Source organism: Bremia lactucae, linkage group LG10 (genome assembly GCF_004359215.1).
Source record: "Bremia lactucae strain SF5 linkage group LG10, whole genome shotgun sequence".
Taxonomy (NCBI): Eukaryota; Oomycota; class Peronosporomycetes; order Peronosporales; family Peronosporaceae; genus Bremia; species Bremia lactucae.
The window spans coordinates 3,825,313-3,840,388 of NC_090619.1; the positions used below are offsets into that span (position 1 = coordinate 3,825,313).

Genomic DNA, 15,076 nt, shown 5'->3' on the forward strand with positions numbered 1-15,076 from the left:
CTTAACGAGCGTGTTGTTCGCTAAACAAGCGGTCGCCTCTTCTCGCTTGCCATCCTGGCAAAGCGACTCAAACATCGCTGGTTTCTTTCTTAGAGACGCGAGTTTCACAAATTTTGTGATGGTTCCGAATCCACTAGGAGGGTCATCACTTGGTTATAGCCTCTTACATGAGCGCTATAGACCAGCAGGGTTGAGGTCCGAAATTTCGAGACCTCAGGGACTATGCTACCCATTTGTTCCACAACTCTGAACGTAGGGGTAGCTTCAGTGTCCGCGTCAGTAGGGCATCCCACACCTACTGCGCTCCTGCATTTCCCGACCCCTCAGTGGTCGATGCAGAACTCATGCGTCTCGCACGCTGGTTCTTGCCATCGCCCTTTGGGAAGGGAGTCCTCTTGCTGGGCATCTGGGCCGGCCCCAGCAGAGACCCTGGCATAGCAGCGAGCCATCATATGGCCGCGCTTGCCGTATTTATAACAGACAACGTCTGCATCGCCCAACTCCATGGGAGTGGCATCTGACCTCTCGGCCGACGGCATATACCAAGCTGTCGCCGAGACACTGTTGTAGGATTGCTCCTCAACCAAGGCAATATGGATTGCCTCTTCCATCGTCAACGGCCCCTTTCTGAAAAGGGCCTGTCGATGGGCCATGCCGTAGTCCGTTCATAAACGTGGGCACCTTAATGTGCTCCGGAATCGGACCTACGGTAATGGACGCCGACAGCGAGCGCATCTCTTGCACATACTCTTGCAGAGATCGCTTCGCCTGTCGCGCTCCAAAGAAGCGCGCCTGAAGCAACACTTCGTTGTTCGGCGGCAGGTACATGGCGCGAATCTTTTCCTTAAAGATCGCCCATGTAGGGAACGCCTTTCTGTCCGCCATAAGCGCCGAATAAGCCCACTCCGAGGCCTTACCGCGCAGGTGCGACATGGCCTACGACACCATCCGGCTGTCGTCTTCGATGAGCTGCGTGACACCTATTTCTCCACGGCTTAAAGTCAGTGGACAATCGTGTGCGCTGCAGTTCCATCAAACTTGGGTGGGTCTATCCGAATGGGCCTCGGCTGATGCGGCTGGGCAGAGATCATCTTAACAGTCCTGTTGAGAGCCTCGCTCCGAGCCTGCTCATGCCTCAGCTCATCCTGAGTCTGAGTGACGGACTCCGCCGCAGCATGGCTCTGTGCCTCGGACGCGGCCCTCCGCTGTCCGAGCACGAATGCCTCAAACTGCTCCAACTGAGCAACATGTTGCTCAGGAGGACTACCCAGGAGCCTGGCCAGGGCTTGTTCACCAAGTCCCTGCGCCACATGCCCTGCCACCTCCCGATAATGTTCGGAGATGTGGGGGAAATGAGCCCGATCGATGTTGAGGCTCATCCTCACGTACACACGCAGAGATGCGGGTCGTGTGAATTTCAAGTGCTACCAAGTGTAGGCGGGCACGTCGCAATGCGGCCACGCTCTACTTAGCCACACACCCTAGCACAGTGAGGAAGCGGTTAAACATCTTTCTCTTGCGTGCAGTGAGGTAGTTGTGGTGGGCGCGTTAGCGACCTCACCCGACGCACTATGTACTCTGGTTAAGTGTCGTCACTGGAGCGGTAATCCGGCTCCTCGTGCGCACTTACTAAGTAGAAAGTAGTTTTTAGACTAATTTAAATTAATCGCATTAAATAAAAATACCTATTTTTACCAAACAAAAATGCCATCTCTGTAGATAACACTAATATGTTTGCGAGCGTATCTTTCTAGATACCTCGCGTAACGGATGACACTTGCCGTCATTTCTCCTAATATGAATGCACCCATGTGCATTACATACACAAGGGTTAGTCACAAATGTGCACCACACCCAAGTGCTGGGTCTAATTACTTTTTTTTATTCAAGTAATTGACCATCCCCTCAAGTACACCAAGTGTACTTAACGGGGACTGTGCAACATTAGGGTAACTTCAGCCCGTTACAGTTCCTCCTGTTGTTGATTAGTCAAATGAATTCGACTTTGACAAGTACCGAGTTCTTGGAATATTATCTAAGTTTAAAGTGGCAACGCAAATGATCCGCTACCATCAGATGCTGCGAAGCGAAACTGAAGGTGCCTTGGAAGAAGTAGTGCGTGCTGCGCACACGTATCTTAAAGCTAATGAGACACAAATAAGTTGGATTCTGCTGCTTACGGAGGCGCTTTCTCGACTTCGCAGGCACACTGAGGCCGTGGCGTGGTACAAAAAAGGTATAAGCACATCAATGCTTAGTCAGATTACAAACTTACGCTGTGATGTTTTACACTTGAAAGGACTGAAGCTGGATCCTGACAACTTAGAGCTCCAGAATGGTCTGAAAAAATCTCGTGTGGCAGTTTTGAACGATTTGCTAGAATCAAGCGAAGAAGAAGATGACAACGTATTAAATTCATTTAAAATAGTCGATCCGATTTTGAAAATCGTTTCGACAAAAGATTCGGCTGAAAGTTCGTGTGAGATGCGGCTATCCGAAGAAGGTGGTATGCCGCGCTCGTTGCAAACCGCTCAGATGCAGTCGCATACTACTTCTGAAGTCAGTGGTAACAGACGTGAAGGAACTGCTGAACAAGATGGTAAACTGATTACGAGAGCGGTGATTCAAGGCAAATTTGAGCGCATGCTTGAACATTTTGATATGCGGAAGCTTGCTAGAATTGTTGCCGTATCTATTTTCTTGGAACTATTTGATGTGCGAAATGTAGCAATCGGTACCGGCTTCCTTTTCCTTGGTCTGCTTGCTCAAGCGATTATACATCGACAGAAAATTATGGTGATCACTATGTTGATTATATGCTTCTACCGCTCGCAGCTTAAGATGCAGGCTCAAAGCTTCTTGCAAAAATGGGGGCAAACGTCTCAAGACAAACTGGGTGTATTTATGCTTGCTCCGCAAATCGTTTTTGTCATTCCAATTCTGATGAAAGTGTTTGGACAACTAAAATTCATGCTTTTTCTGCAACAAGATGTTTGTTTAGCAGCGTCAGTCGTATTTGTTGCTGGGACATTAGTTGCAAATGCTCTGCGGGTCAATGCCGGTCAATATGCCAGGGAGTGGGGCGAAGGAAGACGACTAAAATTTGCAGCGTATTTCACAGCACTTGTATACTGGGTGATTTGGCGTGGCCAATGGGCTTCCACGACAAGGTTGCTCGGGCCGGCATTGATTGATGCAGGCGGCATCGTGCTAGGCTCTGTTTCATCAAGTGAGCTACAGGATGTTTGTCGACGCGCATTTATGAGACTTTACAATTATGTGGTAAATGATATGCAAGCACATGTCGACCTCGATGCGTGGTTCATTTTAGGCCTCAGCAACTGGATCGTTGAGTACTGGCAGCAACCTACAGATATCTCGCCGGAAATGCTATTAAGGATGTTGGCGGAGTATTTTGACTCGTTGGAGAAAGCAGCAGTGCGTACATTTAGCGTTGAGTTACGTCACTTGCGATATCAAGTTAATAATCGGCAGATTACAAGTGAACTTCAGCTACTAATAGAGTACTTAAAGCAGAGTCTTAACGCAGTTCCACCTTCATGGACGTTTGGAATGGCAGTATTGTTTGCTAAAAGTTGTCCATCATTTGTGCTTTTTGGTCTTCTCGTCATTTGCTCGGGAGTTTTTTCGGTGCCGTTATTACCGTTCGTCGTATCCGAATTTCAAAGTGCAAGAACTTTGTACGGTCTTAATAGGACCGGAATACTGCAGGAAATGGACGGGTTTGAAGTTATGCTGATGGACTCGCCACTAAAGTACGTCTGGAAAAATTTGAAGAGCTGTGTTTATTGCCTCGAAGGCGGCGTGACCTTCACAAAGGCCGTTACGACTGGGAAGCACATTGTGGTGGCAGCCGCAAATATTAGGTATGTGTTACAAATCTGATTGAATTGAATTAATCCATTTCAACAGTTCTTTTTGAATTTAATGACAGCTGGCTGGTAGGCTTTGTATCTGAAGTAAAGCAAAACGGCATTTTTGCGAATATTCACGAAATTCCGGAATGTATTGCAAGTGTATTTACTATTACGAAGGAATCGAGGTATAGTATTTGGATTAACGTTTGGTATGGTGAGATTTATATTAACTTTGTTCTCTGATTTGCAGTCTTATAGAGGACGGGGTACGGTTTCTGCGTGAGAGCACTCATTTTCGGGAATTTCAGGCTTCTGTCATCAATTGGTGGTCGAAGGAAACGTAATTCGTAAGTAAGACAATAGTCACGTCAATTTATATGCTAAGCACTTCTATGTATGCACGGAGGCGGTGTGACCACCATGAAAAACGTCTATATCAACGACTCCGACAGCAATCTGCTTGCTGCCGCATTTTCGCTTCCTCTTCCTTTCCATTATCTTCGTCGAGAGCCGTGAAGAACATTGCGCTAATTAAATCGCCGCTTTTGATTAAAGCGCTTCATCTCCATGATAGCCGACGAAAGCGGCTGCTCACTGTACTCTCCCTTTATCCAGGGGTGGTCAAGAGCTTGCGCTGCACTATAGCGATCTTGCGCTGATACGTTCAGAAGATTGCGGATTAGATCCTTGGCTACTCGGAATACCACATGGAAAACATCAAATACAAGCGCTAAAGCATCAACAACAGAAAACTTATTCACCTCCATCTGATACATTGGTCCAGTAAGGATGAGGAAAATCTAGCGCACCAGAGCGAATTTTGAGATATACCGACTCGAGACCATTTTCATCCTCCGAAAATGGGGGGAATCCGCACAACCTGATTTAAATAAGGGTGAGTCAGAACTTACAATCAAATATCATTGCGCGCATTCACGCACATAATGTACAAGACAACTCCAAGACTCCATAAGTCCACCTTGCTGTCGTAGCCCTCTCCGTTTAGGACCTCAGGAGCTGACCATTACAAAGAGAGTAGTAATGTGTCCTATGCGTCAGCAACTCACCAATACATAGGCTGCCTTCACCTCTCACTAACCAACATAGTAGTCCGTCCCGCAGCTTGTGTACGCGCGGCCACGAGACCGAGCACCGTCATCTTCATCTTCGAGAATTTTTGCTATGCCAAAGTCGCTCAGCTTGACTTCACTGCTGTCACCACTGGCAAGAAGAATGTTCTCCGGTTTAATGTCACGGTGTAATATATGGCACGAGTGGAGGTAGTCAACGGCCTGCAGGACATTAGTGACAATTTCAGCTGCCTGTCGCTCCGAATAAACGCCGACGCGCACAATGCGGTCGAAAAGTTCGCCGCCCGTGACTCTGGTAGTTATCATTAAAAATATTAGACATCATATAATATTCTAAACGCTAGCAATACCTTTCCATAACAAGCAGCAGTTCCTGGTCACTCTCGTAGACCTCCTCGAGGCTTATGATGTTAGCGTGTTTGACTCGAAGCAGTACCGTGATCTCGTCGCGTAACGTCTTTTTCTTAACGCATAAAGCCTTGTTAATGACCTTGACGGCAAAGATTTGCTGTGTTTCCTTCCTTCGACAGAGGTATACAAGCGAAAATGCGCCACGGCCGACAAGGTCGCCAACATCATAAAGTGAGTGGAACATGGCCACGCCATGTACGTCCGTGAGTCCTTGGGTTACCAAATTGTCTTCTTCTTTGCGAAAAAAGGCCGAGAGTGGGGGAGCTGATCAGTTGAAGGGAATAAACGCACAAGGGATGAGTCTCATAGTGCGCTGCCTATGGAGTAACTTGTTTCACGGACCTTTAAATGCCGCCATTAGGAACCTGTACGAGCTGAAGAACTGAGAATTAAGCTCGTGGAGAGACTATTACTTCTTTACGTGAGTCGCTACAGCAGACTATACGACAAGACAGTGTGAGTAGGCGCAGGCGGATGCGCGACGCTCAGTGCAATGGCCGGATCTGCTGCTCGATTGTTCTTCGCTAATGTACAAAGCTATCACCGTTGACTACGATCATCTATTGGCCAATAGTACGGCGGACGTTGTTCTTTAAGGATTGATTGCCTAAACGAGCTTGAAAATTTTGGCGAAAGCTCAATCTTTTCTCTTATTGCATTATCTATAAATGCTGCGGCGTGGGTTCGAATCCCACATTGGCCAAGCACTGTCAGCAAATACCTGATATGCAGAATTTTAAACTAGTTTAATATTTGGCGCCGAGAGTGATTGTAATAAGGATGACTATAATCAGTGATAACCCGAGCACCAGGTACAACCACGCCTGGTGTGCAAATGGGCTCGCAAACTGATTCTTGTTGCTACGCACTACCAGACTGTCGAAGCGCTTGTTCGGGTGCATCTGATCCCATACAATCGCCAATCGACGGCGAAGGCAAAAAACGAGCAAGGTAGGGACGACCCACTTGACAACAACAAAGCGCATATGCACGTCGCACAATTGTAAGTGCCTACCCTGAGAAAATTCGCATATCCACAAATTCGAACAACACGTACCTGAATGCACAAACCGGCGTAAGCACCCGTGAAGCTTACTAACATCGACACATCCTCAGTGAAGAAAGCCACCAGGAGCGGCGGCAGAAGCGCCAACAACGCAAATATGTTCGGTTTTAAAAAGCCGCACATCCAACTTGAAGGGGCGATGGCAGCGCTAAACGGCACCGACTCGCTCATGTTCAATACAAGATATTGAATGTTTTCGCGTAGCGTAATGCAAATAAGTGGGAAGCTGGCACTGCACATCAGCAAACGCATCGTTACCGTGGCTAGTTTACAGCGTTAACTTGACAGTACTTAATTACCTTAATGTGAAAACTGGAAACAGGCCTAAAAAGTACCTAAACGCTTGTACTGGATTATCCTTAAAGTTGAGTGTGTATACATCCTGAGCAATCACCTTAGTACTAAAAATGCTACAAAAAGTTGCCGCTGTATAATACCTCAACATCCCCCGGAGAAAAACGGAAGACTGCTGATGTGCAGAGCACAATATAGACGCTGAGGACGGCCTACGTGTTCACATAAGCACAGATAAGCGAGCGCGAATAAGTTGCGAAATATGGCAACCTACCATGAAAGTTGAGGCAAGCACAACGCCAACTCTCCGCTTGTCTGTAATTGGTGCCACCAGACCCGGAATACTTATGCAACGAAAGTTAGCGACAATAGAAATTTCACATCGCGTCCAACTCACCTGTGATGGCACATAAACGAGTAGATGCACACACCACAGAATTTGGCAATGTTGGCAGGCTTTTCGTAGCTTACAACATCCTTGACATTTTGGCCGTGACCGTGATAAATTCCCAAAACTGCTAGAACGATCATTAATCCAAAGGAAGCATGACGTATGAGAGTTGAAACAAGCTGAAGTGTACGGGTCTTGTTCACATGGCCAAAAACAAACGGCCCAAGTAGAAGGCCGAATAGCACGACAAAAAGTCGATATATATCTGAGCTATTGAAATTGTTCAAGCACTTCCAAACAACAGCGTCTGCTGAGGGGCGTGGGCATACAATCTCTCGCAGCGACTTTGGGACGGCTAGTATCAAGCACAAGTTGTAACGTTAGCTCTCAAAAGTTGCGCAAAAGTCCATCGACACCAATCATACCAACGGAATAGATAGCTAAGTCACCATACAGATACACAGTAATGCATGCATAGAATGCAACGATTCCTCGGTGATTAAAAAGCAGCTCTGCCATCTCAGCTAGCTCCGTCTATGGGCACAATCAGTAAGCGATCATATAAGCAATTATTGTTTCCTTGCACGACTATAATATCTAGCGTATTGCACCTTTTCGGATAAATCAAAAGAATACGTATGATTACTATTCTTCGATCGCAGCGTGCGCTCTAGCGCGTCTTGACTCTAGAGCATATTCGGCATCAAGAGTCAAGCATTTATACCTTACAAAAAAACTTCATTGGTGACCATTAGCGGCACATATTCTGTTTGTGCCTCGCTGTCGTCGCTGTCGCTCAGCTCGCAATTTGGCCGCTTCGCGTACGCCTCCGCTAAGTCCGCTTTGACCTCCCGTGCGCATTTCTTTAGAGCATTTACGCCCGCAATACATTCCAACATAAATGTGGCTGTCATATAGCTGATTGACGCCAGGAAGGATAGCGCGATAGACCCGTAAATCAACCCGACCTGCAGCAAATGATGTGAGTAATATATGGGCAATTGGCTCTCCTAACTCCTCGCACATTGGCGAAAGCATGTGGAATGGTGAGCGCACCAGCGCCCACAATAAGATTAAAAATGAAAATGAAGCCTGTCTGGGGTGAGTAGCCTCCGATGTTTTGCCCGCTGCTTGCCATGCTTGGGTTGTCCAGCAGACAATATTTATTCGGTCTTTGAAGTGTAATTTTATTTAATTTTCACAAAGCATAAATATTGAAAGTTGCTTTTGTAATGTTTTTCTCCCTTCACAATTGTTGAGTATCAAAGCAATTTGGCAACCTTTCAAGCGGAAGTCCTTGCTAGGAAAAATTACACTTGTCTTGATCGCCAGCGCATTCCGGTCCAGCACTGGTCATGGTAAGCGAAGGTGTTTTGATCCAAACAGGGGATGCGCAGAAATCGCAGACAGCAGCTAATTTAACTCTCAATGTTCATCGACAAACGACCAATCAAAAACGACTATTCAAGAAGTATTCACTCTCAAGATCACTTTAGTGGAATTCATAATTGTCTTGCTTACGCGTTGTTCTTCTTCATCAGGTTCAGCGCGCTACCGTTTTTAAACCAGGCGATCTGCTCCTCATTAAACGTGTGATTTACCGTAATATCAAAGGGAGCCTCACCCGATGCAGGAGTCACTCGCAAAGTCAAAGGTTTTCCTGGCGAAAACGTCTTTAAGCCTAGAATAGCGACCTTGTCATTGCCCGTTACTTTGTCGTAATCCGCTGGGTTAGCGAATGTAAGTGGTAGCATACCCTGCTTCTTTAGATTAGTCTCGTGAATACGCGCAAATGACTTCACGATCACAGCACGGCCGTTAAGGTGGCGTGGCTCCAACGCGGCGTGCTCACGAGAGCTGCCTTCACCGTAATTTTCATCGCCGATTACAACCCAACTCACGCCGTCGGCCTTGTACTGGCGAGCCACAGCTGGTACCTTGTCAAATTTTCCAGTAAACTGATTCTTCACTCTATTTGTCTCGCCCGTCTCAGCATTTTCAGCCCCTATCAGCAAATTGTTTGAGATGTTGTCCAAGTGACCACGGTACTTCAACCACGGACCAGCCATACTGATGTGGTCAGTAGTGCATTTTCCCTTAGCTTTAATTAGCACCGGCATTTCACACAGATCTTCGCCATTCCACTCGTCAAATGCAGACAGAAGAGCAAGGCGCTCGCTATTAGGGTCGACGTTAACAGTTAGACCTTCACCTGAACTCGGAGGAGCCTGGAACGTTTCCTCGCCGGGGTCAAAGCCGCGAAGTGGAAGCTCTTTCCCGAACGGAGCAGTAAATTTAAAGCTTTTTCCATCCGCAGTTTTGATCGTGTCTTTGGCAGGATCAAAGGTGGTCGTACCCGCGATAGAGCTCACTGTTACCATTTCAGGAGAAGTCACGAAGCTGTGAGTGGCCGGGTTGCCATCAGCACGCTTAGCAAAGTTTCGGTTGTACGATGTTAATATCGAGTTTTTCTGTCCCATCGGTATGTCCGTGCGGTTCCACTGACCAATGCACGGACCGCAAGCGTTGGCAAGAACCGTAGCACCAGACTTAAGAAATGTGTCCAGGATGCCGTCGCGAGCTATGGTAGCGCGGACCTGTTCCGACCCCGGAGTAACATAGTAAGGCACTTTGAAATTAAGACCAGCATCCATCGCCTGTTTGGCCAGGTCAGCGCAGCGAGTCATATCCTCGTAACTTGAGTTGGTGCACGATCCAATAAGGCCAGCGCTAAGCTCCGTGGGCCAGCCGTTCTTCTCAGAAGCTTCCTTCATTTCGTCGCCAGCGAGGTGACCAAGGTCAGGCGTAAATGGACCGTTCAGCATCGGCTTAAGCTCGTCCAGGTTTATTTCAATAATCTGGTCGTAATAAGCGCCTTCGTCAGCGCGAAGATTGACTTGGAATGACTCGGCAGCTGAGGCAATGCCGCTACGCTTGGTAGAACGAAGGTAATCGCCCATGCGCTCCGTAAAAGGAAAGGTTGAGCATGTGGCGCCGATCTCAGCACCCATATTGCAAATTGTGCCCATACCTGTACATGAGATGGACTCGACACCGGAGCCAAAATACTCAACGATGGCGCCAGTTCCGCCCTTCACGGTTAAAATGTCTGCCACCTTAAGTATCACATCTTTCGGCGACGTCCAGCCGGAAAGTTTCCCCGTCAGCTTAACACCAATGACTTTGGGAGCCTTGAGTTCCCACGCCATGCCAGCCATTACGTCGACAGCATCAGCGCCGCCAACACCGACGGCACACATTCCCAGGCCACCGGCGTTAGGAGTATGAGAATCTGTTCCTATCATAAGGCCACCAGGGAATGCATAGTTTTCCAATACAATTTGATGAATAATACCACTTCCAGGCTTCCAAAACCCCATGCCGAATTTAGCACCAGCCGACGACAAAAAATCGTAGACTTCTTTGTTGACAATCTTAGCGTTTCCCAGGTCTGTATCTGAGCCCTTCTCAGCCGTAATCAAATGATCGCAGTGAATTGTTGTGGGCACAGCAGTCTTGGGCAGGCCAGACGAGATGAACTGTAGCACAGCCATTTGGGCCGTGGCATCCTGCATGGCCACGCGATCAGGCCGCAGTTTAAGATACGTCTCACCCCGCTTAGACTTTGTAGAGGCATCATCCAAGTGGCCGTAAATAATCTTTTCGGCGAGCGTTAATGGTTTGTTGCCGTTGTTCTTGCGCACGGTATAAAGATTTTTTTCCATCTTTTCGTAGGTCTGATCAATCGTGGGGCTACCCTTCGGATCGAGCACGGAAAGGGGCACCGGCACACTGCAGCTGGACGACATCTTGGCCTAAAGACCATTTAAATATTAGTTGAAATATCTAGCCACGTATACATCAATGAGGAAAACGCATCAAAACCTTTAGGCGCACCTTAGTAGCAGTTGAGCGCAGCGACGACGGACGTGCGGCACGCACGGTGGCGTTTACCGCAAACATGACAGAGCGGCTTTGAGTCGGATCCCAAAATGAAAAGGCTGGTGGCGCTTGACAAAAATGACATCGCCCATCCCGCATACGTATACTTACACCAGCCATGTCATCTCTCTGTGCAAGGTAATTGTATTAGCTCTGTAACCGTGCAATCTCAGCCGCACGTGATTTGCTTATTTAACAACAGTGCTGTGCAATCGTTAAATCGCGTCAACGTCAATTCGTTTTAGTTTGCATTCTGAAGAAGGGGTTTGAATTAGACGTTCAAAAAGATAATTGAGCTTTAAAGAACTTAGTTTGCCTGAAGTTCAAATTTTGGTTTTTGTAACGGGCTAGAGTTGCCCTAATGTTACACAGTCCCCATTAAACGTTACATAAGTGGTTCGTAAATTACTATTATAATTACACGAGCGTTTACACTACATGTGTCTTTCATTTATAAATTAGTTTATGAAGGTTTTGAAAAGTCGCTCAGTGAAGAGTCGCTTTTTCAGCTAAAAGGTTTTCATGACTCAGAGTCACCTCAACTAGAAGCATTGTAGGATACAATGGAAAAGATAATCTGAAAATCACACTCTGTCTTGCTATACATGTTAAGTCATCCGATTGATGAACACACACAGGTTACTGTGTTCATCAACGGTCACGCAGACGGTCCTGTCAAGACCCACCTTGTAATGGGGCACACATCGGTTGGAGGACCGTTGTTGTGGTACATATACTTTATGAGCAATGTAATGGGGCACACATCGGTTGGAGAACCGTTGTTGTGGTACATTTACTTTATGGGTAAAATACCCTTTTATCTAATTTTAAAATAGTTAGTTACTTAAATCCCATTTACTATGGGTAATAAATGTGGTCGCCGCCAGATTTATATCTGGCGGCCAAAATCTATTTTTTAATTAGCTAGGGTAAGGTTTTTAGATTTAAATAATTAAATAAAGTTTCAGTTCCCCTTTTGATCTTAAGACGTTAAGTGCCTTCCTAAGGCTTGCGCATTGATCTGTAAGAGATAGAAGCCTTTCTAAGGTATATCCTCTTAGGCACTAGTTGCCACTTGGTTCTACGAGCCCCTGAATCCCTTGAACTAGGATTCCTTAAGCTTTAAAACCTTGTACGACTCCTGAGTTGTTAAATCCATTACTTCAATAGACTAAGTGACTCTCTGAGTCTGAAAGTCTTCCTCTGACTTTAGGAGCGAGGTAGCTCCGCTACACCTGGTAGCACTCGTAGTCAATCTACGCCTGAGTCTTTACAAGACTAATTTCTCACGAAAATGGAAGAGGTTCCAGAATTGTCAGAAGCGCAACGCGCCGCTTATGACAAGCTCAAAACCTTATTCGGGCTTGAGCACGTGGAATTTATTATTTCCCAAGGACAAGAGGTCCTGCATGCAAGGCTTGAAGCCTTCATGCGGTACGAAGCCTCCCTAATCGGTCAGGTACAGGACCATTCAGCGGCATCTATGCCAACCCGGTACATCTCTGTACCTGACTCAGAGCCGAGGGCTCGTCCTCTAACTGTAAATGTAAAGACATTTGAGGGAAAAGAGGGAGAAAATCTCCCTTTATATTATATGTGCGGAAGCACGAAATTTTTACGCCCTGCCCCTCTTCGAAACTCGCGTAAAGCTCGAAAGAGCTCCAACTCCGACATATACCAGAGATCTGGTACGGTGCGGGAAAACGTCGATACCCAGTAGGTGCGGGGCGCCCTACTGGCGAAGACCTAGGCTCTCTTGAACCTCAAGGAGGTGAGAATAAACAGAACCTAGCCCGATTAGCTCGGTGCTCAATGGCACGGGGCGAGAGTACAAGCCTGGCTTGCTAGTCGCTCAAGCGACTGTAAAGGGCTTTGATAAGCCGTGGTCAATTTTAATTGACTCAGGAGCGTCTTGCAATTATGCTCGACGTCTATCTCTTGAAGGAAGTCAACAATAGGTTGAGACGCTTAAAGCGCATAAAAGTGAGGCAATCACCGTTCGCTTAGCGACTGGGACTCGTGTCACTGTTCCCAAAGTTCCATTGAACTTCGGTATAAAATTTCTGGACTTTGACAGTATGGAACGCTGTCTCGTCCTTGATTTGGATTCGAGATATGATCATATCCTTGGTATGGCCTGGTTATAACACCATGAGCCATGGATCGATTGGAGGTATAAGACCTTAGGCGCCACGCGCAATGTTCCTAGCAAAGTTTTGGAGAGTCATGAACCCACCTTGCTAGTCAACAAAAGCGCTATTGGCGCGATTCATTGAATGAGTCTGTCAGTATTTTAGACATTGGCATGTCTGAGTTAACAAACTCTAATGTTAAAAACATTAATTCTGAGCCCGACTCAGCAGAAACAAGTGGAACGGCACGTACTCCGTCGAGTAAAACTCGTTATAATAACGATTTACTAAATGCTGAAAGCATTGTTGGCCTAAGGCAGAATCATCAAGGGTGCAATATCCCTGAGATACGTGGAGCGGCATGCCTAAGTCCACCGAGTACGATCGGTCGAGGTGGCATCATACTGAGTGTCAGTAGTGACACTGTTGGCGGTTCTCCAGGACCTCAAGGGTGCAATATCCCTGAGATACGTGGAGTGGCACGTCTAAGTCCACCGAGTGTGGTCGGCCGAGGTGGCACCATACTGAGTGTCAATAGTGACACTATTGGCAGTTCGCCAGGGCATTTTGGGTCAAACCCTCCTAATGCACGTGAAGCGACACGTAAACGTTTGCGGAATAAGGAAGTTGAGTTACCTAACTCCTTGTCGGATATCAAATTAGACACCATGTCTTGTATAGAACCAATACAGGCTGGAAAATCCGGGGACGTGAATGTCCCGGCCTCTAGAGGCGTATTGTCTCCACTCCAAGACAGAATGGACACGAAGCGTGTATACCCTCACAAAGTAATACGGGTGAGCAAGTACATACGCTTGTAAATGGCGTTACGGTAACATTGAGGGGGAAGTTAGCCTTGCGGCAATCCCCTCGTTACATGCTCTTTTAGAGCTAGTACCTCCAGGTAGTACATAAATTGCATTTTTAGGTAGGGGAGCAGTACTTAATAGTACTTTTTCACCCACTCTAAAGCGTTCATTTTTTGCGACCATTTCGGTCCGCATATTCTTCTTACTTGTTCTGTGCGCTTGCCATCGCGTCACGGACTTTTCGTGTGATGGCTAATCGCTCATCCACATAGCGTTGAGCCTCGCTCACGCTTTAGCATAAATCTCGCCTATGACACCGCCGAGAGGTCGGTCATAGGACGTAGTTTTATTGACCACTGCTAAACTGGCAGGGTCACTTGGGCAGGTTTCTGTCGTTGACATGATACCCTCGCGGGTCATCGTCATATTGACGTAACTATGACCCTCTGTCGCACCGAGCATAGTGGGGGGCCCTTCCCCACTAAGATTCGGGCTGCGCACAAACGAGACTGGCGTCCGAGAATGGCGCAGTCCGTTAATATAAAACGGGCGTCTCACCCGTACTGGCGTGGACACTGTTATTCATAGCAAACTCCAGAAAGGACAATTGCTCCAATCCTTGGGAGTTGGTATAGTGCGTAAGACATCCGCCACGCCTCGATTGGCACAATCTGTTTGGCCATTCGTCTGGGGATGATCTGCGGTCGACATGTATAGCTTACTTCCTAGCAGCTCGAACACATGTCGCTAGAAAACAGACGTAAAACGTGGGTTCCAGTCCGATACGATGAACTCGAACATCCCGTGTAGTCGCTATACATGATCCAGGAACAAGAGAGCTACCTCCTTGCCTGTGATCGATGTTTTACATGGTGCTAAATGCTCCATTTTGCTCAGTCTGTCTACAAAGACGACGAGCCCCGTCCGACCCTTATAATCGGGCGGCATGCCAAACATGAAGTCCAGACATACTGACTTCCAACTGTTGGTTGGAATCGGTAGCGGCTTTAGTGGCGCACTGCTGGACGGTGCAGGCTTAATGCGCTGACACTGTTCGCAAGA

The 15,076-nt window shown here is 47.1% G+C and overlaps 3 protein-coding genes across 3 annotated transcripts; 1 reads left to right on the top strand and 2 right to left on the bottom strand.

Annotated features, from left to right (window-relative positions):
- Positions 1 to 2,058: 2,058 nt before the first annotated feature.
- Positions 2,059 to 4,222, top strand: CCR75_009208 (uncharacterized protein; the record flags this gene model as incomplete). Its single annotated transcript, XM_067967251.1, has 4 exons — positions 2,059 to 2,236; positions 2,300 to 3,887; positions 3,956 to 4,063; positions 4,129 to 4,222. The coding sequence occupies 4 exons, from the start codon at positions 2,059 to 2,061 to the stop codon at positions 4,220 to 4,222; spliced, it is 1,968 nt and encodes a 655-aa protein (XP_067814383.1).
- Positions 4,223 to 4,405: 183 nt separating this feature from the next.
- Positions 4,406 to 5,863, bottom strand: CCR75_009209 (uncharacterized protein; the record flags this gene model as incomplete). The annotated part of the gene is made up of 6 exons (XM_067967252.1): positions 5,723 to 5,863; positions 5,320 to 5,644; positions 4,978 to 5,261; positions 4,820 to 4,895; positions 4,640 to 4,758; positions 4,406 to 4,608 (listed from the first exon to the last, which is right to left on the bottom strand). Exons 1-6 carry the CDS (start codon positions 5,736 to 5,738, stop codon positions 4,406 to 4,408), a joined length of 1,023 nt encoding a protein of 340 aa, XP_067814421.1. The 5' UTR covers positions 5,739 to 5,863.
- A 142-nt stretch (positions 5,864 to 6,005) lies between these two features.
- CCR75_009210 (uncharacterized protein) lies at positions 6,006 to 11,193 on the bottom strand (the record flags this gene model as incomplete). The annotated part of the gene is made up of 8 exons (XM_067967253.1): positions 6,006 to 6,345; positions 6,438 to 6,678; positions 6,746 to 6,952; positions 7,015 to 7,084; positions 7,138 to 7,486; positions 7,557 to 7,665; positions 7,743 to 10,946; positions 11,029 to 11,193. The coding sequence occupies 2 exons, from the start codon at positions 11,191 to 11,193 to the stop codon at positions 8,649 to 8,651; spliced, it is 2,463 nt and encodes an 820-aa protein (XP_067814648.1). The 3' UTR covers positions 6,006 to 6,345; positions 6,438 to 6,678; positions 6,746 to 6,952; positions 7,015 to 7,084; positions 7,138 to 7,486; positions 7,557 to 7,665; positions 7,743 to 8,648.
- Between the last annotated feature and the right edge of the window lie 3,883 nt (positions 11,194 to 15,076).